Source organism: Equus asinus, chromosome 2 (assembly GCF_041296235.1).
Source record: "Equus asinus isolate D_3611 breed Donkey chromosome 2, EquAss-T2T_v2, whole genome shotgun sequence".
Lineage (NCBI taxonomy): Eukaryota > Metazoa > Chordata > Mammalia > Perissodactyla > Equidae > Equus > Equus asinus.
This window is the reverse complement of record NC_091791.1, coordinates 104,340,122-104,367,139: the sequence shown is the minus strand read 5'-3', so window position 1 is coordinate 104,367,139 and position 27,018 is coordinate 104,340,122. Positions and strand designations below refer to the sequence as shown.

The window sequence follows — 27,018 nt, the reverse complement described above, 5'->3', positions numbered from 1 at the left end:
GCTCTCTTTACATCTCCATCGAAGGTGCAAGGTCTCCGGAAAGCTGGTCTGACTGATTCTCCTCAGTCAAATGTCTCCATCCTTCAATGCATCAGCTACAGCCAGGCGATTAGGGAGGACTGGGAGCCAGCACAATACAGACAGAGCCACATGACAGAATTGTCATGTCTCTGGCAGCCAGAATAACTTGTGATACTGCAACAGCCTTGGAGCGTCCCCGCCATATTGAATTCCTATCTTTCCAATGGCTCTCTCCCAAGAACAGTGCCCAGGACTGTCACCCCGATCTGGGGAAAGCCCGCATCTCTCACTTACTTGTCATTCACAAGTTTCCCATGTTGGTGAATCTGATTTTCCATCGTGAAGTTGATTGTGGCACCGTACACATGCTCACCAAAAAATACCTTCATTTTGGACTTGTATTCTTCATCTTGAAAATACCGGATCATATCAGGGAACCAAACTGTCAGTCCATAGTAGCTGTAACAGAAAAGTCAGAATATTCGAGCAGCAACACACTTTATTCTACGATCAGAGTCTACATTCTTGACTTGATGTAGATCAAGCTCCTTTGAACTGTATTAGTATGGTTCATTATTAGAAAATCTAATAATATAACTAATCATATTAATAGATCTGCGGAAAAAAGTCATGACATCTCCACAGAGCTGAAAAGGCATTGGATAAAAAAAAATTCATTCCTGATAAAAATACCCAAAGATGGGGAATTGATGGACACTTCCTTAACATGTAAGAAAATACATATCTCAGCTCAAAAGGCAGAATCCTATCTAAAAGGGAAACACTAAAGACATTCCCACTAAAATCCAGAATGAGACCAGATACCCATTATCACCACTACTATTTATCACTATAATGTAGGTCTTAGCCAACTCAGCTAGAAAGGAGAAAGAAAATAGGAATACAAAACCGCAAAGCAAGAGGTAAAACTATCTATTTGCAGATAATACAGTTTTATCTCTGGAAAACTCAAGATAATGGCCATTAAACGTATAAAACACCACTCACAGTACGAAAAATGCAAATTAAAACCACACTGCTACAATTCTTGCCTACCAGATTGTCAAAAGCCCAAAGTTTGCCAAAACACTCTGTTGATGAGGCTGTAAGTAAACAGGTGCTCTCATGCATTGCTGGGAAAAGGGAAAAACTGTGCATTATCGTATAGAGGAGAATTGGTCAATGTCTAAAAAAAATTACTGGTAGATTTACCCCCTTTGACTCCATAATCCCATTTCTAGGAATCTATTCCACTGATAACTTACCCAACACAAAGTAGCCTACAAACATGGTTACTCATTGTAACATCATTTGAAATAGCAGAAGTCTGAAAACTCCCCAAGAGTCTAGCCATAAGGCCCTGATTGAATAAAGCGTGGTGCTGTACTGTGGTGTGCTAGGCAGACATACTAGGCATGTCACTGCAGAGAAGAATGACAAAAATCTCAGTGTACTGGTATGAGAGACCACCAGAATATATTGTTGAATGCAAAAAGCAGATGCAAAACAATGCGTCCCTTTGAATAAGAAAATGAGGAAGAAATAAACATGTAAGCATATATATATGCATGTGTGTGTACATGTACATATATATATGCTTAAATTTGCAAAAAGAAACACTGGAATGATGAACAGGAAAACAAAAGATAATTACAAACAGGAGGCAGAAGAGAATGAGCAGAGGGGGAAGAGGTAGACACAAGATTTCTCTGTTTCAACATTTGAAATATATTACCTATTCAACAAAATTAATTTAGACATAAGTAAGTATAAGTAAAACATATTCAAAAACTATCAGTGAATTGAATCCCAGAGCCTACCCTCTTTGGCTTCTGGAATGTTCTCTCCTAGTTTAGACAGAACAGGTGGAGGGGAACAGGGTCCAGCTTCCTCTCTACCTTTACCTGTTTGCGTCTCCATGAAGAGGTATTGGCAGAAATTTGGTAAGATATTGGAAGAAAGCAGGTCTCCCCACGTCCCTCCCATAATCAAAGAGGTCATTAGAGCCAACTTAATTCCCTGAGTCGAGGGACTGTGCCTTTGGGCACGGCTGGTGATCAACAAGGCAGTTTCATAGATGGAAGTTTAAAATCTCACTCGAAGTTCCTAATTGATCATAGCAATTTATTGAGCACTTATTATGTGCCAGAAACCATGGCAAGCACTTTACATATGCAGTAAAAGAGCCTCATAATGCTGCCAGTGGGCCCCAAAACTTACATAGAGAGAAGGGTCATGTTATTTGGAGGTGAGTGAAACGACCGGGGTGAGAGTCTGCTGTTTGAGAAAGGAGCCAAGTAATCAACAATCATAGTATATTTCATTGTCTTTACTGTAGGGCACATTATTGCAGAGTTTCACTGTTTTATCTATTTAATATTCACAGTGACACTGATGGCCGCCTACTCAGCATTCATTCCTTGCATCTTCCTTGGGAATAGAAACTTGATTTTGCTCCAGTATCAACCTCCAGGAAAGCTAATGGTACCTTTGGCTCAGAGGCAAATCCCGATTAGTCTCAAATCACTGGGAGATCACACATTCCCTTCACCCCTGATTAGTTTGGCCCTAGGCATGTGACATACATCTGGCTAATATAACCAGGAAAGTGGGGTCTCCTGAGAAAGATTTCCTCACTGTTACAAAGGGAAGCTCAGAGAGGCAGCCGCTTCCTCCTTGGGTCATTTTCCCATGTCAACAGGATGCCAGGAGCAATGCAGGCATCTTGCAATCAGACAAGAACAAGCCCAAGGCTGAAACTCCTCCCAGAACCCACCTCTCTACAGAATTCTTATTACAAAGGATAAGAAATTTCCTCAATGTAAAATCTACTACAGTGGGTTGCCTGCTACTTGCAGTCGAAAGCATGCAATCTGATACAGGCTCCATGAGTTAGAACCAATGATAATCCTCAATTTATAGAACAGGGCCTGAGGCACAGAGGAATGAATGAACCTGAGTAAGACAGAACTTACCTTAAAGCCATGCTGAACCAGACCACGGCCAGAATCAGCGTGTTCATCCTGTAGGGCCCCAGCACACAGTATAGAGCATTATCCCAGACCTATAACCACACCAAAGAAAGGTTATTAAAGGAACTTGCGACTGGGCAGAGCTCACTTCCAAGATTTTCTAATAAGTTGCCTAGGAACCCATGGAGAGAATGACAGCCATTATCTCCCAGAGGCAGCAATTCTGTTCAAACAATACGGAAAGCCTCTTCTCTTCTTACTGGCTGGCCTCAACCTCTAACAGTCCTGTAGCATCTCTCCTGGAAACACAGCAATATTCCATGCTTGTGATCAAAAGCACAGAGTGGGGATTTCAAGGCACTGAATAACCTTGAGTAGTGAGTCCTGCTCCCTGCCTGTGGGGATGGGTGATACTCCAAACCTTTAATGACCATACACCACGAAGGTCATCCAGTCTCAGTAGACTCTGGCCATCGGCTGCCTTGGTGCTCAACAACTGACTTGCCTGTAGGAGCCACTTCTCCAAAGAAATGGCCTTGCCCTTCATGAAGATGTTCTCAGAAATCACTGACAAACCTCAAGGGGTCGTTTCTTTCACTCCCTCCTTTCTTCCTATGGATTCTTTAAAGAAAAATTGCTAGACAGAATAATGTCGACTCAGACTTGACATTTTCTCTACATTCAAAATCTCTGCCTCGGGAAGGAAGCGCAAAGAAAAGAAAATAAGGGGCCGGCCTGGTGGCGCAGCAGTTAAGTTCACACGTTCCGCTTCCGCGGCCCTGGGTTCGCCGGTTCGGATCCTGTGTATGCACCTATGCACTGCTTGTCAAGTCATGCTGTGGCAGGCGTCCCACATATAAAGTAGAGGAAGATGGCACGAATGTTGGCTCAGGGCCAGTCTCCTCAGCAAAAAAGAGGAGGATTGGCAGCAGATGTTAGCTCAGGGTTAATCTTCCTCAAAAAAAAAGAAAAAGAAAAGAAAAGAAGATTTAGAGAGTTTGTGGCTCAAGGCACACAGCCATGAGAAGCAGGCATGGGCTAGGATCCAAACATCCCCATCCAGGGTTGCTTCGTCTCCACCATAACTGCCTTGGGTTGACAGGGTAGTCCAGGGTCTTTATTCTTTATCCACTGAGGTTACAGATTTCCACAGAGCCTCCCTCTCGTCCCCAGTCATACCTGCTTGAAAGTGGTCTTGAACCTGACGAGCCAGCGCTGGTACCAAGTTCCTGTTGAACTTTGGATCTCAATGAATTCATCCATTTGCTTGGGAGTTTTGATGTTGGAAACCTGTAAAGCAAAGATGGGCGAGAGAATCTTAACCCACTCTGTGTCAGACTTTTTAATTTTTCGTCTAATGTCACTGACTTTACTAACTTATGGAGGGCTGGAGGAGCCTTTGGTGACCCTCTCATTCAGTGATTCTTTTTTTATTTTTTTAAAGATTGGCACCTGAGCTAACATCTGTTGCCTATCTTCTTTTTTTTTCTTCTTCTCCCCAAAGCCGCCCAGCACATAGTTGTATATTCTAGTTATATGTCCTTCTGGTTGTGCTGTGTGGGACACCGCCTCAGCATGGCCTGATGAGCCGTGATAGGTCCGTGCCCAGGATCCAAACCCACGAAACCCTGGGCCGTGGAAGCGGAACACGTGAACTTAACCACTCGGCCACGGGGCTGGTCCCTCGTTCAGTGATTCTTAGCCAAAAACGTACACAGCATCTCCCAGGGATCTTCGTCCCACTGCAGACAAAACGAATCAGTCTCTTCACAAAATCATGCCTTTGGGAAATCAGTGGGCCATAATACACTGAATTACCATTTATATTTGACTTGCCCACAGCAGAGCTGACTCCACCTTAACGTTCACAAGTCTATCCTTAATGGGTATTAACATCACAGAAGTCTGGATCCCATGTAGGCACCCCTTGGAGAATCTGGTACAAGCTTATCCTCCCATTCCCAGGAGCGTGGGCTCTGCAGATGCTCTTCCACCTGGGCTCAGATGGCGCCACCGCAGAGCCAACACAGCAGGCCCTGCAGAACCCCGGCTGGAGCTGGGCTTCCTGTTATCAGATACCCGGGGATACCATGCACCCTGACTGCAGCCAGAAGAGGCCAGAGGGAAGGCTGACCCAAATCCGGAAGCACCTTAAAAACCACACTCCAAAGCAATAAACTAGCCACTCAAATGCAAATTTTTCTTTTCTTTGCTCCTAGGGAAAATAACACCCTATTCCCTAGAGATTTGGGAGTGGGTGTGTTGACAACTTCGAACATAATTACTCTAATTTACAATTAACTAGGATACTTGTCTTCAGTTCAGTCTAAATTAGAAGATGGTCTGTGTTCACCCAGCCCCGCAGAACTCTGGTTCCCAGGGGACCCTTTCCAAAGGTTTCACAGGGGACACCTGCCACCTGGCAGTTAGGAGCTCATGAGGCAGTGAATGAGGCTGGTGACACCCAGGGCTCTGCAGGGGAGGAAAAAGTTTCCCTTGACCCTCTTAGGGTCCCTGACTGGGGCTGAAAATTCAACTGACAAAGACAGACTAACAGAAGAAAATCTTATTGAATTTTCACATGTCCATGGGAGCCGTCACAAGGGAATGAAGACTCGAAGAAGTGACCAGAGCAAGAGGCTTCTATACCCTTTAAACAAAGAAAAAACAAATTTGTGAAGAATTGACAAGACAGAGGGGTTTGGGCTAGGGGTAGTAAATGGTGAAGAAGTAACTAGGATGATAAGGGTTAGATTAACCAGGTTTGTGCACACAGCCTTCTCTGCTGATAAGAGCATCTTCTTTCCCCCCAGTACGGGGGATGCACCTTTCACACTGGAGATTGATGACCTGTTTCAGGGAAGAAGAGCGAGTGGGAAGAGGTCAGAGTGACGTTTCTGGTTCTGCTGTTCTCTCAAACCCCTTCAGGTCCAGATATTCCATATGCCAAGGGGCCATATTCTGCAGCAGCATGTCCTGAACTCCATCAGCTGGAAGGTAAGAGCGGGGAGGGCAGCATCCGGCACTCACCATGAACCCCACCACCAATTGAGAGCCTGACCCGCCCTGAGCTCTTCCTCCAGGCTGCTGAGCACAGTTATGAGGGCAGCGCACAGGAGCAAAGCACGAAACCCCATCCCGGGGGCTGAGTGTTCACGCCTGACTACCAGCCACAGCTCGCTGAGGTCAGTCAACACTTTCCGGTTGGTCCTTTTCTTTTCTTTTTTCCTGGCCCATCCAGACATCCACTCCTACTTAGTTAATACGGTCACCAAGTCAGTATGGAATAATGAGCCTAACCTTTTTCATTCCCTTTCCCATTGAGTGAAACCCACTAAAAGCAAGGTTATGTCTGAGGACGAGGTAACTAGCATGGGTGTTGGTGTGAGACAAAACGCCCGTGTTTCATAGCCCCATGCTCGCTGACTTCTGCCTGGACTCTCTTCCTGGGGCAAGCGAGGACTCTGGTCCCAAAGAAAAAAGGCTTTGCTTTTGCCTTTGAAAATTGGAGGTTTTACTGATTTCCAGACTAGGATTTCATCCCTCAAAATTAGGCTTTCTACGTTAGAATGGGTTGTTAACATGGGATCACTTCTCCAGAAAGGGGCTTACAGTCAGGCAAGCCCATGCAGCTGGTTGAGAAGTGGTCCTTCGAGAAGCAACATTAGGAAAACCACTATGTGTAAGGTACTGCCCTGTGGGGGGCGGGGAAGGTCGGGATGGGTTTACAGTCACCTGGGGAAGGCAGAGACACACACACAAGTGAAGTGGCGAGTAATCTATCCAGCAGGACCTCTCTTAGGAGAGCTCCAGGCGTGTTTGGAATAAATATGTTAATGAAGTGCTTGAGGTGTGGGAGAATCCCAGGGAGACGCCACTCCAACTTGAAAGACCAGGAACCTACTGTGCATGAGCCAAGCAGAAGAATTTGTTTTATTCCGGAGGGAGAAGATTAGAGAGGATGGGGAAAGGAGATGGAAATTAAAGAGGAGAAAAAGAGGAGGAGGATGGGGCAGGGAGAAAAGAAGGAGAAGGCTGTGTACTCTGTAAGTGTGTGTGTGTGTGTGTGTGTGTGTATGTGTGTATGAGTCTGTGTCTTTGTGTCTGTGTCTGTGTGTGTCTGTATATATATGTGTGTGTGTGTCTCTGTGCATGTGTGTCTGTGTATCTTAATATGTCTGTGTATGTGTGTGTTTCATACCAGGTTGATGTGATAGAAAATGAATCCAGCAGATGTGGATTCAGAGGCTGGGGGCAGAGGCAGAAGACAGTGAATAAGCAGGAGCTCGGAGAGCAGGCTATGGAATGGGTGGGGGGTGGAGGGCAGGACTGAGCAAGCACACCCAGATCCCAGTGGACAGGGAGCCCCTGCTAACATCTGGTACCCACACCTGCAGTCAAGCTGCAGCATTACAATCCATCACACAGAGTGATGGGGATGGGGGTTGGGAGAGCCATCTACACCCTTAACATCTTTCATTTGCAGCATTTCTGTTAATTGTGCTTCTTAATAAATGTTTGTGATAAAAGCACTGGCCCCATATTTTGGGTAATTCTAGAAGCATTGGAATTAGGGAAATATGCTGTTGAGCATCTTTCCATAAACTTTATTACTTGAGTTAATTTACGAAAACATATCACAACATTTTAGAATATTAGTTAACATCTATGCAGCCCTTACTCCAAGTTAGGCATGGTTTTAGGTGCTTTATTAATCTTTACCATAACCATATTTAAAGACATTATTATCCCTTTTTTCCCAATAAGAAATTGAGGCACAGAGAGTACCTCGGCTAAGGCCACACAGCTAGAAAGTGCCAAAACTGGGATTTCGATCCAGACTGTCTGGCCTCATGTTGCAAATTAGCTGCCATGTGGTCCTGCCTGAGAATCAGGGGTTTTAAGCAACGGGTTAACAAGGACAAGCATTTTACACCAGACTCAAATTATGGAAGCCAAAGACACCAAAGCAGTGAGTCAGAGTAGGTGAGTGTTAACCCAGGAAGTCTTCCTCGGGGGAAATGGATGTGAAGTTGCTCCAAAAGGAAGTTATGCAAACTTGTGCACAGAGATGCCTGCAGCGGGCATTCCTCGTCGTTGGCCACAGAGCTTGATGGGCAGGAGCACCCATCCCGGTAACTAACAGGACATCTTCATGGAAATTTCCATTTACTAGTCTTTCACTTTTTAAACTAGAAAGAAACAAAATTTAGGCTAACAGCTAGGATGCTGTCAGGGTGCAGAGACATGGGTATCCTGTTGATTGTGGCACTGTAGACTGGTACAGCCCTACTGAAACATAATTTGGCAATATATCTCAAGAGCTATTAAATACTCACACTCCTTGAGCCAGTCATTTATTTTATTTCTAGGAGTCTACTCTTAAAAAAGAAACCCAGAAGGTGAAAGAGAAGGAATTATGTGCATGAGAAGGTTTGTTGCAGCAATATTTATAGGAACAAGAAAATAAATCTCTAACGTTAGGGACACGGGTTAATGTTCCTAACAGTACTGTTCATTAAAAGGATGGTTATGACCAGTAAGAGACAACATATAAAATGCTTATGAGTACTCTTAAATCACATGTATATGTAAATATGTGTACATATGCTTACCCCACATGAACACAGCTAGTTTTTCTGTTGTTTTTTAACAATTAGCAGTACCGAAAAAGATATTCATCAAAATGCAAAGGATAATTATGACACAGTAATGAGAATGTCAAGGCTTTTATTCTCCTTTTGACAAATTTTCTGTGATGTGCTTATGTAATAATTTTTAGCAAACCAAAACAGTAAAGAAGAGATGCCCCCCTCTTGCTGGCAGAGGTGACCCCTCACTCACCGTGAACACCTTCTCCGGGGCCCCCTTAGCCCTCATGTTGGTGTCATGCACTTGCTTGAGAATCATCCAGGCTTCGTCATGTTTGCCCATCTGGTAAAACCAAGGAAAGAGACATGAAAAATCCATTGCTGATTAAGGATGGGAATTCCTACAAACCCAAGGGAGAGCTGGCACCTGAGCCTGAGGCCATTAGACACGGACTCATTACTATCTAGGGCTTGTGAAAGACGAGGACAAGTTTCTGTCCCGAGTCCACCTTAGAAGGATAGTAAGATTGTGCCTTCAAGGTGTAAATGCTACGTATTACCGTCACCATACATTATGAGTAACTACTCGTAGTTGTAAGGTTGAATAGATGGCTGGGTGGGAGCCATGTCCCTGACAAACGAGGTAAAGCAAAGAAGCAACATGCTATGGATTGAATGGCTTCCCCAGCAAAAAAGATATGTTGAAGTCCTAACCCCCAGTACCTCGGAACGTGACCTTATTTGGAAATAGCATTGCTACAGATGTAATTAATTGTGTTAAGCTGAGGTCCTACTGGGGGGGCGGGGGTCCCTAATCCAATATGACTCATGACTTTGTAAGAAGACGGCCATGTGAAGTTGCAGAGACACACAGGGAGAACGCATGTGGTGACAAAGGCAGGGACTGGAGTGATGCAGCTGTGAGCCAAGGAACGCCAAAAATTGAGGGCAAACCACCAGAAGCTCCAAGAGCAAGGAAGGAGTCCCCTACAGGCTTTCGGGGGCACGTGGCCTTGCTGACACCTTGATTTGGGACTTGTAGCCTCCAGAACTGTGAGCCAATAAATTTCTGTTACTCTAAGCCACTCCGTTTGTGGTCTTTTGTTACAGCAGCCTGGGGAAACTGATCTACAATAAAGGGCAACTTCCGAGATGCCGCTGGTTAAAAAAACTCCCTGCTGCATCTGGCCCCAGGAGGGCACCCCACACCTCCACCCAGCCTTGGGGAACAGTCCTGCTGCTGGGTGCTCAGTGAGCTCCTGAGCCCCTCCAGCTGTAAGAGTCCATCCAGGGCATGCAACCATCACAGACAGCAATGGAGCCCGATTTATAGACGGGCCAGGTCGGCCAACATGGGGGGGTTTGCAACATGCAAGCAGGAGAGGAGGCAAGACTCAGGGGCTGAGAAAGCAACACTAGCTCCTGTCTCAGTGCCATCACTCTCCCAGGGCAATGTGGGGGGAGGGGGGCTGACTCACCTCTAGCAGAAACCTTGGGCTCTCTGGCATGAACCTCAGGGCCACCATGGACACAGTGCAGGGCAGAGCGCAGACGATGACAAACACTCTCCAGCTGTGGAAGTGGTAATTGGTGCCCATGCTGAAGCCCCATCCTGTGAGGAAGCAGGCAGAGGATTTCAGACACGTGGTCTTAGAGTGACATTAAAGATATTGGCTCAAGGGGCCAACCCAGAGGTGTAGTGGTTAAGTTCAGCACACACCACTTTGGCAGCCTGGATTTACGGGTTTGGATCCCAAGTGCAGACCTACACCACTCATCCAGCCATGCTGTGGTGGCAACCCACATACCAAATAGAGGAAGACTGCCACAGATGTTAGCTCAGGGCCAATCTTCCTCACAAAAAAAGGGGGATGGGGAGACACTGGCTACTGGCTCTCAAACTATAGGGCACAAGAGCAACCCCTGGGGCACAGGTTAACAAGCAGACTCCCCAGCTGTGCCCCCAAAGCTTCTGATTCCAAAGTCAAGGATAGGTGCTGGGAATCTGCATTTTAACAACCCCTAGATAGGCCTGGACTGACATTTATAGGGACTTGGGTAGGAGTACAGATAGAGGCAACACGCCATATTTCTATATATTCATTAAAATCTACATTAACAAGCTGTTACATAAGAGATGTTCTATCCTTCTGCCTTGACAAATAAGGAGCTGGAAGGCCAGGCCCAGAATTACACAGAACCCACCCTGGCAGGACCCCCTTCTTTTCCCTCGCCCCGCCCTTTCTGCAGAGTGAGGGGCCTCATGTGACAGATGTGGACACACACTCACACCACCATGGTGAGAATGGGTGTCCTTGTCGTGATCCCTTGAATTTAGTGGGAATTCCTGGGTCCTGAGCACCGAGAGGGTGATCTGGATGAAGGGGGTGGTCATGATCTCGGGGATCCCTTGCCTCATGGGAAGGGGTGTGGCTGGAGGAGAGCAAAGCAGGGCCTTATATGACCCAGGGTTTCAATCAGAGATCCCTCTTCCCCAGGTCAAAGGGTAATACCAGCTCCAGGTGACTCCAATGCACAGGGTTCAGGAGCACACTTTGAAAAACACTGTCAGTCATAGTATGAATTTTTTTCAATTTAAAAGAATTGAACTTCTATATTCAAATGATTTCTACCATCATTGAAACGGGGAGGTGACCAGCTCCTACTCAGCTGTCGTTATTCAAAGCATTCCTAAGATTCATTTTCAGAAACTGCCTTCAGGATCTACAAAACATTATCCTGAATAGCCTCATGGGGAGCAAATTTTCCTCTTCTGAGGAACATTACACAGTGGAAAAAGGCTGGACTTTTGTAAATCCTGGCTTTCTCACACCGTTATTGTGTCGGTGTGTTTTCACAGCTGTAGACTGCAGGTCATGATACCTCCACAGATTTGCTGTGTGGGAAAGCTCCCAGCAACCAATAATAATTCACCAGCTTTGAGGGTAGATTTGACTTTTTTAGAAAAGCTACATGACATTTAGTGCCAGAGATTTTGAGTAAAATAGATGAATATCAGTAAAGGTCAGCAAAAGAATTGTGTCTGTGTTTTTTAAAAAAAAGCCAAGGTTATAAAATAAAGAGACTGATCTTCTCATGCCGCTCCATCTCTGAAGACAATTCCAAAAGTGTTTGTTAAAAAGACAAAAGCATATAAATAAACATTGATTTTCTAAAGTTCAGACAGTGGTTATTATTTGGATGCAAAATCTCTATTCCATTTACTTAAAAATATACCATATGGCCAACTCCGGAGGGGAGCAGTTTATGTCCTGAATTCTCCATTACTCCCCATCGCGGTTCAATTTATTCTACGTGCAGTGAAGGCCTAACCAATATCTGCTTTTTCTGCAGCTATTTCTTACTCGATTTGCACAATGGAAGGACTAGCCACAGGGAATCCCAGGTGGAAAAATGTGGGACTGTGGTTGCTTTGACACATTGGCCACAGGACACAACCCACATGTCACCCAACGTTCTCCATCAGACTCAAATCTCTTTTTGCACAGCATGGGGCCTCCTGCTTCCCATGTCACTGGGGTCTGTTTGTTCATTTAATTTTAACTAAAAAGCCTTTCCTTTCTCCTGGGAGTGACACTAGAATGAGGAAGATAAAAGTATAGTAATATTTACACATTCTCAGCTCATATCCAAAAGCTATTGTGGCGTAATTAGAAGTGAAGTTGATCACAGCTACATAACAAACTCCTGTGGTCACAAGGGAAAAGGGGCAGAAGTAGGTATTTTTATAATATATTCTGCCTCAGAAAGATTTTTGCCTTTATGATAATACATATAAATTATCCAAAATCCATTTTCTCTCATGCCTCTACGGTTTTTATGGTGATTTTAGTAATCTGCGCTTATCACATCCATTAGGCACATCTTTGGGGCCTTAAATTAAATAAAACTAAACAGCGAAGTGCTTCCAAATATATGGAGTGACTATTAATTTGGAGACAGGGATTGTTCTGTTCAGTGATCTTTTAGCTCGCCCTGCTTTTCTCCATGAGGATTTCACAAACAGCTGGCGGAGCTGACTACAATGGGAATTAATCTTCCATAATATATCCATTTTTTCTGGGCCGTGCCCATGAATTCCCAGGAAAACATTCTGAGTTTTGTAATTTTCTCTCTCAATGACTCAGTCTCCCAAATTCCTGGCGCCAAGACCTCCCATCACTTCATTCCTGCAAAAGCAATTAAATGGGTTGCGCAAGCCTCCCATCACATCCATCTCCTTTCTGTAGTTACCCTTGCATTTGTCTCTGTGGGGCGGAGGGGGTGTTAGAGGATTAACATCTTAGGCACGTTGAGAAATATTGTCAAATGTCTGGTTCACTGTGGACAAAACATCTGATTCTGGTAAAATAAGGCTTAAAATAAATAATCACTCCTGTTATACTGTGATGCTGGTCTACCATATTTCTAGGATGGGTTTCCCCCAAGCTGATGACTGTTTCAATGAAGGCCAGTCTTCCCAGAGGCCTGTATTTTAAAATGGAATGTAAAAGTCACAGATTTGATACAGGCATACAAATACGAAGAAAGCCTGCCCACTTGAGGTAAAATTTTTAACCACAAGCCCTTCTGTCAGCCAGCAGAGGTCAGCCAGCAGCCATGTGGTGCCTCTGCCACGGGCATCCCATTCGGTCTTGGTCAACATGCTCCCAACCTGAATTCTTTAGTTCCTTTCTTGGAAACCAGACATCCAGACGTTGGTGTGTGTCTGTGTGTGTAAAGTGAAGTGAAAAATTATGCAGTTTGTAGCAACTATTGTGGGTTGCTCCCCTCACAACATCCCTCCCATCCTTGCTTCTCCACGGTGTTGCAGACATGTGGTTTGGGTACCAGGGATGCAGAAGGAAGTACATCGAAACCATTCGGGCTTTGGATCCTCTGGGGTATAGTGATTGGCTGAGGTGGGCACATGACCTAAGCTGATCCAATCAGAGGGAAGCTAAAGACCTTTGCTCATTGGTCAGGTGTGAGGTGTGCTTCCCTCATGGAATAAGCAGTCTACAAACAGAAGGTCTAGAATTAATAATGCTGCCAGAAGGGAAGCTAGCCTGAGTACTAGAATCATCTCAAAAATTTTCTCGTCATTCCTCTTGGCATCCCAAGAACTGCTGAATGTTAGGCTGGCACAGATCTCTACAGTCCATTCTCTTTGCTCCCTTCTTCCCTCCATCTTACAGGTGAAGGAACCAAGGCTGGACAAAATGGAGTGACTTGTCCTAGATCACACAGCACCACTATTCTGACTCAGCTTTTAGTCTGATTTTATTTGTCCCCCTCCCCAAAAAGGTTTTTTACTCACTTAACTCAAATGTGGAAATAATGTCTTAGTGTTCACCCATTTGGATCAGTTAACAGGGGAAATGATACTATAGCAAGTATTGTGAGGAAAAAAAGGCAATTCCTCAGACTCATATAATCAACAGCATAGCATATGGATAATTAAAGTGTGTGTTTGGGTGAAGGGTAGAGGGCAGAGCCTGAAACTAGGAGTAAGACAATTTTGTATCTAAAATTATGGAGAGCCACTTTTGGTGACAGAATTATCTAAAAAACTCTTCAACTCTTTATTTCATGATCCATGTTCAGATTTCTTCTGTTTCTGCTACAAAATCCAGTGGGTTCTCAAATACTAGATATGGCAAAGATTCCATGATGTTCCCAAAGCCATTTCCTCTACTTTCTGGGCACATAACTAGATTATGTTTCCAAGCATCCTTTGCAGGAGGGTGTAATCATATTACAGATTTGGGGCCAATGGGATGTGAGCAGAGAGGATATGCTCCACTTCCTAGCCTGTCCTTCAAAACCACCTACACACAACTGCTCACGCTCTTTCCCCACCCCGGAGACCTCCAAGCCACACGCTGAAGATGGCAGAATCACATGCTGGAAGGGAGACCCCCGAAACTCCTGACGCAGCAGAGCCCCCTGCAGATCAGAAACATCAGCCAGACTTTACAGGAGGCACTCCTGTGCCTCTACTGTGTCAAACCATTGAGATTTCAGGGTTTACCAGGTTATCAGGGTAATGCACCTAGCATCTTCTCAACTAATACAGTAGACATTGTCTACACCCAAGCGTCTTCTTAAAAAGATATATATGGAGCATCCATTAGCTCAGAACACACAGAGAGGGTCAGATTTAAAACAAGGACACCAAGGAGGTGAATGGGTAGAGAAGTGTTGGTTAGCTGCAGGGGCCGTTGTCTGCTCCTCCCATCTGTCTGCAGAATTCTAAATGAAGGCAAAGCCTACACCCATAACTGGTGGTTCATGGAAAATGGTTTTGAAGGATGGAGATGGCATTGCCCAGGACACTCAAAAGGCACAATCGAATTCAAGACTGCTGCCTTCTCCCTAATTTACTCTTGACAAAACCAATTGTGAAAGTTAATGTTGCCAGATCTCTGTCCAGAGAATCCAGTTTTTGCAATTATCCAGGATAATAAAATTTCCCCGGCTGAAACCAAGACCTTGTAAGGGCTGTTTCCCTTCTGCAGCCAAACGAGAGTGAGGGCAGGCACCAGAGTGGACTGCCACACAGGGGTAGGGGTTGGGCACCAGGATTCAAGGTCACGCCAGGGGCATGACCTTAGCCATGTTACCAACTTCTCTTGGGTTCTGTTACATCCACTATAAACTGGGGTACCAGAGCTTAACTTACCCAGGGGAGGAAGGCTGGAGGAGATGAAGGTTGCAATGCTTTCAAATGAAAGGAAGGAAAGAAGAAAGAAAAGAAGAGAGGGAGAGAGAGAGGACAGACTGTATTATTTCCAGAAAGACATGTGTATCGAAACCAGCAATGTGTCTCCAGTGTTGGAAGTTCTTTAGAAAGACCAGGATCATACACAGAAAATGTGTGTGAGTATGAGGAATGAGACTGTGGATAGGAAATGTTGTTCAGATGCAGGTGCCATAGAGACGGGCCGCTGGGCTTCTTTAAGCCAGTGCACTCACCGTAGTGTGGAATGATGCTCCAGGCCATGGCAGACGCATAGATGCCCCCAGTCATCCAGAAGATGCCCAACCAACTGAGGTGCTCTCCTCTCTTCTCCCGAGACAAGAATTCAGAAAAATAGGTAAACACAATGGGCAGAGCACCCCCAATACTGCAGAGAGAAAATGCCAAAAAGAAAAAAAGCAAGTCATACACTAAAAATGGTCATAGCGGAAACCAAGTTGCCTTATAGCCCAGTCTTAGGCTCTGTGGTAAAACAACTCAGTGAATTTGAAAGACCAGCCAACAAAGTGTTGGGTTATTTTGACCATATACACTGACTTTGCAACCTAACCCCTTTCTAAGCTTCAACTTTAATACAGTATCTTGGAAGTCAAACAAAATACCCAGTCCAAGGTTTTCTGGAGGACCACTCAGAGCAAGAGTACCAGAACGAATGGACCATTGGTCTGGGAGGGTCCAGCTGAGGCTCTGCAATTACTTACCCTATGCCTGAGATGAGTCGGCAGAAGAGGAAGGCGCCATATCCTTGCACGAAAGAGGAGAGGGAAGCGAAGGAGGCGTTGACAGCCAGCGACATGCTGAGGACTCTCTTCCTCCCCAGCTTATCGGCCAGGCCCCCCAGGACAAAGGCCCCTGCCATCATTCCTAGGTAGACTATGAGCCCTTTGAAGAGAAGAGAGAAAGGGGAGAGGGAGGAGAGAGTAGACAGACATTAGAGACCATGTGATGTTTTAGAAAATTCAACGTCTATTTTTATGCATCCTGGAAATTCCGTGTCACAGCCATAAAGGGTGGAATGTAACAGATGTCGGTGGCAAATTAGAAGTGCTATCCGAATGTGACATCTTAGAAATGCTATTCAAAAAAAATAGACTCACCAGGTTTACACATATGTACACGTACTGAAATAGATCAACCACGAGCGGGATGATGTACATTTCTTAAAGACTCCTCTTAGATGCAGAATCCACAGAGGAGGGTAATGCTGTCATTTTATTGTTAAGCAAAAAAAAAAAAAGTGTCCTTACCTGCAGGGTTGTGTTCAAAGAGAAAAATTTCAGGGAAAACCATAGCAAAGCAGGTATGAGGAACATTAGGAGGGACGAAAATGGTGCAAGTGAAAAACAACAAGATTGCAATCAAGATCAGCTATTATAAAAAATACCCAAGAAGGACCTTTACAAGCTACAGCCAGTGTTCATGTTTCTTAGTGGAATGTGGAAGAGAGTAGCAACGAGCTGCCCTTTCTTGAACACATGTAACTACTGCTTGCCTTATGATAAAATTAGTTAATTTGAGATATCATATAAATACATTGTTGTAGACACGTTTATGGTGTTCCAGTGAAAACCAGCATCCTCACAGAGGTGGCAAATCTCCAGAAGCATATGGATAATTCTTTCCTGTTAAATATTGAGTGCTTACCCATTATCAATGACCATGCTAAGTACCTACATTATTTTAATAGATCTTTACTAAACCCATGAAGGAAATTTCTCAGAATGTCTTTCATGCAGAGAAAATATTGAATACAAATTATATCTAAGTATCCTTTTGCCCAGCCTCGACTGTAAATCAAACAATGAACACAAATCCTCTTTCACAGAAAGGAAGCTTTCTCCTGGACCTGCAGATGCTTTATTTATGCAGATATGTGCTGAGAAGGTTCGACCTAAAGCAGAGCTTCAATTTGCTGGTTGATCCAACTGAAGGTAGGTTCCCAAAAAGAGAAATTTGACTACGCTCTGCTTTATCTTCTTCTGTGACAGACTTCCTTCTTTTATTATTTTATCCTCTGAAAAGAAATAACTTTGGTATCATCAATGGTTTTCACTAAATAGGATTTTCCTCGCTCACCTGCATTGTAACTTTTAATCTCTATTTAGCTCACAGTCACGAAATATGTTATTTCTCTTTTCTTTTCCCTATATGATGTCACTTCATGAAACAAGCCTATGAGTCTGCAAGTATTTACGAAATGTCTGTTATTAGGTAAGCGGTGTTTTCATTACTGGGGACACAGCAGGATACAAACACATGAAAATCTCTGCCTTTGAGGAGCTTACATGTTAGATGGGGAAAAGAGATAATAAACAAATAAGTGAGTACAACATATAGTACCTGGGTTACTGATAAGAGTTATAGAGAAAAGCACTGCAGAGGAGGGGAATAGCGAGAGCCAGGGTGGAAGGTAGATGGCAATTTTAAATAAGGTGGTTCAGGAAGCCCCCACCAAGATGGGAAATTTGGACAAAGACTCAAAGGGAGCCAAACATGGGGCTCTCTAGGGGACATTGCTGAACCCGTGCTCCTGGACCTGAGGTTTCTCCAAAAATTGGAAGATGCCCAGAGAAGTGATGGAGAGAGGTCTTCCCATTCTATTTCAACAGTTTCCCAGCCCACAGCTCAGAAAATGTAGTGATCAATTTCCCACAATTTTAAGTCACTGACACTTGTGTTTGAGAAAATGAGTCAAGACTTGCAAATCCAACTCACGCATGCGTCATACTGTATTGTAATAAAGTGTGGGTCAGTGTTCCCTACTAGACTATGAGTTTATCTGCCTGAATCAGCCCTGATCAACCAAGCATTTCCAACATCTGCTTCCCTGCAGACTTAGTCTTTCCCAGGTCTGAGCTATTGAGTGTTATGTCTAGCAGGACCACCTTACTCACTGATGAGAGTATCTTAAAACCATCTTCTGTCGCCATGATCCAGCTCCACGAAAAATGAACCATGACCCATCTCCACCAAGAAAATCTGAGTGAGCCTCAGGCTGCAGCCTCCCCACTACTCTCACCTGGTGATACTATGCTGCCTGACTGGCTTTGTCCTGAGATCCTGGTCCCCATGCTAGTTTCCTACCATCATCTGATGCTCCAACCAATTGGAAAAGTCCTCTGCCCATGCCCAACCAGGTCCTCCCCAGGAAAGAACTGGGCTCTGCTTCCTCTGATTTAGACAATATCTGAGATAGCCACATCTGAAATAACCTGCTCTTCCTCTCTGACCTCAAGATAGACCCCTGGGATATCATCACCAGCCCAACTCACAGTACATCATTCCTCGTACTTGGTAATTTAAACTTCTAGACCAGAGCAGGAAGAGAATTTTTTTCCAAGTTAGGTCTGTTCAGCTTTCAACCGTTCTTGGCCTCAGCTTCCAAGAATTTGCCAAGAATTTCCAATATCCCATGACACCTGGTCAATAAACATCTGGAATAAAGAAACAGACGTTGAAAGGAAGGAAGAGAAGGAGAGAGGGAAAGAGGGAGAGAGTCCTGCCCAAACTGTAGATCCATGAGCAAAGTAAATGCTATGGTTGCTTTAAGCCACTGAGTTATACAGCAATAGATAACTGCACAGTAAGTGCCTAACAACCTTAAGGAGCCTAATATATCACATGATAGCAGTAAAATAGCAAACATAGAGTGAGCATTTACCCACTAGACAGACTCCTTGTCAAGCATTTCACAGGCATTGCTGACCCCATTTAATGCTTGCAACAGCCCATTGAAGTAGATACTATTATTATCCCTATTTTATACAGGGAACTTGATTCACAGAGATGTAAAGAAGCTCCCCAAGGTCATACAACTAGTGGAGGTACCAAGACTTTGAGTGAGTAGTTCTGACTTCAGAGGTGATGCTTTAACAACTACACTTACTGCTCTTTATAGATGACCATTGCTCAGACTTCTTAGCTCTGTCTTAGTTCATTCTTTCATCATTTGCTCATCCCCAGGACTGCTTGCCAAGTGGAGCATGGTTCCTTCCATTCAAGGAGATAAACAATAAAGTCTGTGATTATCTCCCGGTGAGAAAAAGAGCTCCAATACAGGCCTATGACAGGTATTGCAGAAACACGGAGAAGGCACGCAGCTTGGACACACCTCCCTCCATGTGGGAAGGCTTCCAAGAGAAAAGCATTGAGCTGTTGTTGAAGAACAAACAGAAGTTAGTCAGGTCTCCATCTCTGTGATGGGGGGAGTGTATCACAGGCAGAGGCAGACAGCATGTGCAAAGACAGGGAGCCAAAAAGGATGCCCGATGTGTTTGGGCAACTACCTGCAAGTAGTTCAGTGTGAGGAGAGCATGGTGGGAAACCTGGTGAGGGATTCGGGCTGGAAGGCAGGACAGAGGCCAGATCAGAAATGGCTCATAGGGTGTGTGTGCGTGTGCGTGAGAGAGAGAGTATGCATGCATATGTATGAGTACATGCACGTGTGGTTATGTGTGTCGGGGATGGGGTATTTGCATGCATGTGTGTGGCCCTATAAATTGGGAGTAGGGGAAGAGGGGAAATAGAGGAATGGTCAGGAGATTTACCAGGAACCAGTATTTTACACCCTATACCCTGGCCCCACGCTAGAGGAAAACACTAGCACCAGATAAGTTCATTTATTTTTTTTTCACTTCAATAAAGCCATCTTCAGCACTTCTCAAATTTCACTGTACACACAAATCATGAAGCTATCTTGTTAAAATCAGATTCTGATTTTCCAATCCGGTAGGTCAGGAGTAAGGCTTAAGATTCTGCATTTCTAACACGACTGGTGCTGCTGGTCCACAGACCACACTTTGAGCAGTGAGAGGCTGGAGCACACCCATCGGCCTGGAAACATGGTGAGGGCTAGTGGCGAGACTCCCGGCCTTGGAACCCAAAGATCCCATTCACCAGCTGGGTGATTTGGAGGAAAAGCCTCTCCCCCTCCCAGGGCCTTACCACCATGTTGGTAAACTGATTACTGTGCTGGCTAGTCTCCAAGCTGCCTTCCCATTTATTTGCTTTTTAAAAATATAAATCATGAAAGATGAAGTTCTGTGGATTCCCCAAGAAGAAGACATTCAGATTAACAAAATAAGCCCAGACACAAAGTTCTGATTAAACTATTGCAAGAGCCACACAAGACATGTCTGTGGACCATATGTGGCCATAAGTGGCTTCTAGGCCACCGGTTTGCAATCTTAGCAATGAACATGGTGCAGGCTATTAAGCTATTGTGTCTCAGCTCTGAAGCCACCCGTCTAGTCCTCAGTTCGTCCACAAACCACACGTGTGCTTTGCTGGTGGCTCCCTGCCAGGCCCTGCCAACACAGGGCACTAGAGCGAGACTTAAAGGCTGGAGAAGGAAGAAAGGACCCGTGCTTTCTATTCCCGTAAGGTCTACCCGAGCAATACTTCCTCACCTGGTAGCAGCAGTGCCTGTCCACAGAGCAGCTGGATCCAATCAGAAGAACCAGCCACATCCTGCCCCTCCCTCCTGTCCCACACCAGCACCAGCCAGCCAGGGCCCCCTCTCCAGAGATCTGAGTTGTAGCTCCATGGGGCCCCTTCTCTGAGCTCCTAAATTATAATAATTCCAATCTCTTCCCTTTATTCCCCAGTCCTAGGCGTGGCAGCTGTTCCCTGCATTCGTGACCTCAGTATGCTTTTTAAAAACATTTCACTCACCCAGTTAATAATTTCTATATTAAATTCTCTCTGTTCCAATATCTGGTATGATTTCTGTCTCCTGACTACACCCTGACCAATCCAGACACAGAGGCAGACTGATGAATCTTAGAGCTTAAAGCCTGAATCCAACCACTTCACTTTACTAGACCAGGAGGTTGAGCCCCAGAGAAGGTCAGCGACTCTCCAGGAACCTCTCTGCTGGCCCAGGATCTGCTGGCGCTGCACTTCTCGTCGCCTGGCTCTGAGCCTGGTGCTTTTGCTACCAAACATCAGTGTCCAAGGCAAAGAAGGAACTAGAAAGAACAAGAAGAGCTTCTCAAAATGCTCTTGTAAGGGCTCAGAATATGCTCCCCCAAAACATGCCACTTTGGTAGCAGGATTATTTTGAACTGAAGACAGTTGAGAAAGAGCAGACTCCAGAAAAACGCTCTGGGCCCTCCCCTACATTTGCCTAAAAGCAAGCTCAGATTCAATCACCAGAGACTCTTATCAGCCCAGACATAGCACCAGGAGGAATCTACATAAGAGACCTTACTAAAGCCATGCTAACTTCAAACACTTGGCCCCATATATTCACCTCCCCACAGTTTGCCACCCTGGGAAGACTAAAACCCTTTTCCTTAGTCTTGTCACTTGTCTACACATTTATCGTTCTTTGTGAAGACGCTATCTAGCCTGAGTTCTAACCACCTCTTTGAGTTACTCATATGTATGTGCACTGCACATGTTAATAAACTCTTCTTTTCTCTGTTAATCTGATTTTTGTCCATTTAATTCACAGGAGTCCCAGCCACTGAACCTAGGAGAGTAGAGGGAAGAAGCCTTTCCTCCTGTCCACTGTTTGGGGAGGCTCTGAAAAGGAAGAATGGAGAAAAGATGAGCCTATGGATAGAGAAGAGAAATATGAAATTAACGACGCTTCTGAAATGGCTGTGCTATTAAACTCATTTAAAATCTGTCTTTAGCAGAAGAAATTAAGACAATAAATTTGGAAAATTAGAATGCAATGGAGTTATCAAAAATTACTTTAGCATGAAGCAGATAAGGGACTAGTTAGAAGGCCAGAAAGCCTATTATCCTTCAATCCCACTCTACAAGCTCAGCGGCATATTAAGGAAATGCCCCCCTAATATACTGAGCTGTTGAGAGAGATGAAAAACCATGATTGCTACTTGCAGAGTAAGGGAAATGGGGGTGAAGGGAAGTGGATGTGGTGGGGTGAGAAGGACATTTAATGGGTGATGACCCCACAAAGGACATGGAATACCCCTCCTCAGAAGACGGAAGAGCCTGCACTGATAGGTGCCATACAAGGGAAAGCCCAGTGGAGGGTGAGACATCCGGGTGGTAGTTCTGGCTCCACGGATGACCAGCAGCATGACCACAGGCAACCCATGCAGCTTCTCTGATCATTGCTCCTTCTTTGTAAAATTCAGATGATAGCACTCATCTTGCAGAGTTGTTAGGATTATATAGGACAGAGGGTTCAAAGTATCTAGCAGGACGCCAGGAACAAAGGTAAATGCACAATTAATAAAAGTCGCTATTGTTATAAGCAGCACAGCTTAGAATTGGCTGTGACCTGAGAAAGCCACAGGATTAGAAAAATGAAAATAAGTTGGTGGTATTTTAAAATCAAACCAACTGTATAATAAAAGAATTTGAAGAAAGAGGATGGAGACTAGCAGAATAAACTTATTTATAGTAGTATGCCCTTTAAATGTACCTCCTTCTCTCCTACCTGGAGAAGCAGCCAGATGTCAATAAAAAGCTTTTTTTGACTAAAAAATTTTTCAAGTTTCCTCTAACAAGACTTCGGAGGGAAAAAACACTTTTTTTGCTAACACTTACATTTCTTAAATTCCTAGATTAAATGTCATCTCCTTAGAGAGACATTGTCCCAAAATAGCACTCAACAAACTTTTTCTGTAAAGGGCCACAGAATAAATATAATGATGTACACCTGATATGTTTCAGCTGTAAATAATTGACTTTGTAGATGTCCTATGGTCTCTATGACATCTTCTTTTTCCTTTTTTTCTTTACAATCCTTTAAAAATGTAAAAATAAAAACAGGCCACGGGCCATGGTTTGCTGACCTCTATTCCAAACAAAATTCTGGTCCCCACTAGTCTTTCTGCAACATGGTATTCCTTCCTTCATACCACATATATCTATTTGCTATTATATATTTCTTGGTTCAACGTTTGTCAAACTCCTTTGATATAAACTCCTGGAGGAAGGGACCGCGTCAGGTCCATTGGCATGGAGACCCCAGTGTGTCTCTAGCACCTAGTGCACAGACTGGCACATAGTAAGTACTCCATTAATATTTGTTCAAGAAATAAATAATATTAAAATAATCCATATTCACTGTAGGAAAATCCAAAAAATTATCAAAAGCAAAGCAAAAACTATCCATCACACTACCACTCAAAAATAGCTATTGTTAGCATATTTTATTCTTTGTCCTTGTACACATACAGCTACATGGTTGAGACCATCCTGTATGGGAAGTTTCATAACCTACTTTCTCCACTTGATAGATAACTCAGCAAAGAACATCTTTGTGCATATGTCCTTGTCTGTGTTGCTGGTTATTTGCTGGGAATTGAGTCCAAGAAATGGAATCATGAGGTCCAAGGGGCTCGATGAGACACAACGGGTTCCTAAGACACAACGCCAAATTTCCTTCCAGAGACCTGGTACGTATCACAAACCTCTCGCCATCTCTAGAGACGCTTTTCACACAGACAGAATATACCCCCTCAGCACCAGAGGCAGCAGGCTGAGGAGATACACAATGAGAGTGCCCTGGCTTTTACGGAGATGTGAAAGAAGAGGTCCCTGCCTGGCAATCTTTTTTATTTAGCAATTAACCAAGAACAAAGAAGCCATTTCTAACTTTTTTTCCTTCGCTTGAATACATAGAAATTAAATGCACTAATTATCCTGGGGGGATTCTGAACTCCCTTTTCCCGCAACCACTCAAATATTTATCTGACTGTATGCCTATGCTTTGCAGGGATAAAAATCAGCATCTCCCAACTGAACGATTTTCATTCCATTTCTTTATTATTCAACCAAATATACCTTCTTGAAGGGTAATATTCTCTTGGACTCGGGTCTGGGATTCATAGATCTATAAGTAAATGTGATAAAGGTTGAACATATATGGGAACCCCCTAGAGAAGACTCGCTTTAGTATTAAATCATGGAAGAACATCAGGGTATCCATCTGCACACCCCTATGAGATCAGACGCCTTGGGCAGGTCAGCTAAGCACTTTGTTTATATGACATCTGGATGTTTGGAAGCTTCTGGGATGAGTAAACACTTTCTTTTGGGTCTAGGTACTAAGCACAGAAAAAGTTTAGCTTTAACAATTTGTCTAGTGGAAACGAATCTGGCAATCACCATGTAGGACTTTTCTAGTTCTTCATGTGTCCCGTAAACTCAAGCAAGTGAATCTTTGGAAGTGGGTTAACTTATGAATCTACTGAAAGTTAGAACTCTTTCCTAAATGTCACATAAGATATTCAGAAACAATGGTGGAGAGGAGAAAGGAAGGAACAAAGAGACTGGCATCTGTTAAGCCCTACCATGCACTAGGTGCTATGCTAGGTAACACATACAATAATTTCAATTTGTCATTCCAACTGTGTGAGGGAAGTATTAATATTTTCATTTAACAGATGAGGAAACTGAAGTTCAGTTTTCCTCTTTGACCGCAATTATTGAAGTAGCTAAATCAAGTTTTCCAAATCTGATGGAAGAAATCTAGGTTTACAGTTGGGTGATTTATCAATACCTCAAAATATGGAGTGGCGTACAAGAAAAAATGCACCAACACTGTTCAAGGACACTAGGGCTGGATGAGGCATTTGTCACTCTGTCTGAGGATGTAACACACTCATTCATGCCTAGCCCTTCAGCTCAGGAGAAGCCACCACCCTACGGAAGAGCAGAACCACCCATCCTGGAAGTTCTGGGTTCTGTGTATGGCCAAAACAGGTCCAGAGGCGGGAGTCTGCAGACAGACTGGGAAGTCTGAGGGACAGAAGCCCCTTGCTTCAGTAAGATAGTGTAAGGGTAGCACCTTAAATCAGAAAGGGACTCTTTCTCCAACCGTACTTATGGGAAACTGAAGACCCGGCAAGGCAGCGTAGAGACTTCACCATCCCAGGCAACGCATAACCAAGCTCAAACCATGAGGCAATATTCTGGACCAAGAGGGGAGCCTGTGAGGAGACCAGATCCCAGATCCCCGTCTACGTCTTTGGTGAGTAGAAGACAGGGCCACAGCCATGGTGGCAGCAACTGTAACAGAAAGGATTCAGGACACTAGTGAGGTTTCTGACCAAGGCTTACACTAGCCTGGGGTGAAGGGGTAACTGGCATTTTCCTTAATCTTCTCTCAGGCTAAAAACAAGAGGCATTAAGAAATATTTCTTGATGATGCTGTGAGATCATTGAAATTACCTTGTTTACATATTACCACTCTAGAGATGTCTTAGAAAAGCAAAGTTTCCCTTTGGTATCTCCCACAGCAGCTGAGAAGAGGTGTCACCTGGGCCAAAGCCAACAGAGGTACGACATCTCTGACAGGTCTCCTGGGCCCTGTGGGCATCCTGGATATGATCATTCCCCAATGAGACTCAGTGATCCCTCAAGCGTTCCACTAAAGACCAAATTGTGGCTGCCATTGTGGTCACTTCTAGAGCGTGGAACCATGTGTCCGATGAGATCTAGGACCAGAACAGCGGAATCACGATGGGGCTAATTAACTGTAAAGTATGGCTGAAAGCTAGACGCTGAGGCAGAGCATTTGATAAAAAATCAAGAGAGGAAACCAAAATCTTTACAAGGAAATTTGCTTAGCTCTATTCTCTACACATCAGTGACTATGGAAAAGGGGCATAGAGATTAAATAAGTCCCAGTCCTCCGCTTTCAAAGACACTCACAATCTAGCAGAAATAAAGAGAGGGAAACAAGCAAAGTGGTGGAGCAGGGCAGGGGCCAGCGAAGGCCCACAGAAGAACTCTAGCAAGCTAGCGAGTAGAAAAAGGGTGGGAGCTGAGCTTGGCTGTCTTAGAATAAGCAGACAGTTGGGGTGTTGGGGGATGGTTGGGTAGGGGTAGCAGGATTAAGCTTCACATAAAGGGATCAGAAGGTGATGAGGCTGATTATTGGCAGAACTCAAACTCACAGCCTTCCAGAACTTAGATGCTTTTCAGTACAATGACTCTGAACAGGCTGCCTCGTCTTCAAAGGCCATTATATTCTAGTTAGGATAGAGTTGATTTACAGATGGACTGGAAAAGATCTATCTTATCTCTGGGACACCTGGAGATCTGGCTCTGACTCACAGCCATGATAAGGACAATGGCCTTTGTGATGTGCTGTTTAAAGTCTGAATCTCCCCTGGCGACCCTAGGGCCTGCGTGTTTACTGGTTTTCAATGGTATAACAGGTTAGTCAACCAACTCGACCACACAAACAGAGCAACATGAAAACCCCTCTGGGTGCTTCTGCCTTGAGCTCTCCCAAAGTGAAGATTTCTTGCACAGATCTTGGCGGTTCCACCTGGAGACAGGTCCATGTGAGAAAAAGAAGGACCCTCGGGACTGTGCCTGGATGTCTCTTGAATCCCCAGGGCTCGCCTATATTCTCTTTCTCTGTTCCACTGTGTCATTTGCCTTTAGATGAAAGTCTTGTGTGACTATACTCAGTGGAGTCTTGCGCATCCCTTCAAATATCCAAACTGATGAAATCTTTTCACCTCCTGGCCCAAGGGTTGCAAAATCAGATGCCTACAGGGGCCAGGCAGGGAATGCAAATAAGTGAAGCTGACCAGGTATACTTAACAGGGAATAGGAAAGACCGGGGAATACATGCCCATCCAAGGGACCAGCCACACCTAATTTCAGCCAATTGCTGTGTTATAGAACATAGACCCTATTTCCAGAGTTTCCAAAAAAGCCAGAAATATGG

General features: G+C 44.4%; 1 protein-coding gene across 10 annotated transcripts in view; it reads right to left on the bottom strand.

Moving 5' to 3' along the window:
- SV2B (synaptic vesicle glycoprotein 2B) overlaps positions 1-27,018 on the bottom strand; it is a 194,199-nt gene that overhangs the window by 31,827 nt on the left and 135,354 nt on the right. For all 10 annotated transcript variants that reach the window (XM_044761749.2, XM_070495824.1, XM_070495825.1 and 7 more), the window contains 7 exons: positions 16,049-16,229; positions 15,563-15,714; positions 10,063-10,196; positions 8,838-8,927; positions 4,173-4,283; positions 2,997-3,085; positions 316-480 (listed from right to left, as the gene is read on the bottom strand). In XM_044761749.2, the coding sequence (XP_044617684.1) occupies positions 316-480; positions 2,997-3,085; positions 4,173-4,283; positions 8,838-8,927; positions 10,063-10,196; positions 15,563-15,714; positions 16,049-16,229 (922 nt within the window). The remainder of the gene's footprint in view (positions 1-315; positions 481-2,996; positions 3,086-4,172; positions 4,284-8,837; positions 8,928-10,062; positions 10,197-15,562; positions 15,715-16,048; positions 16,230-27,018) is intronic.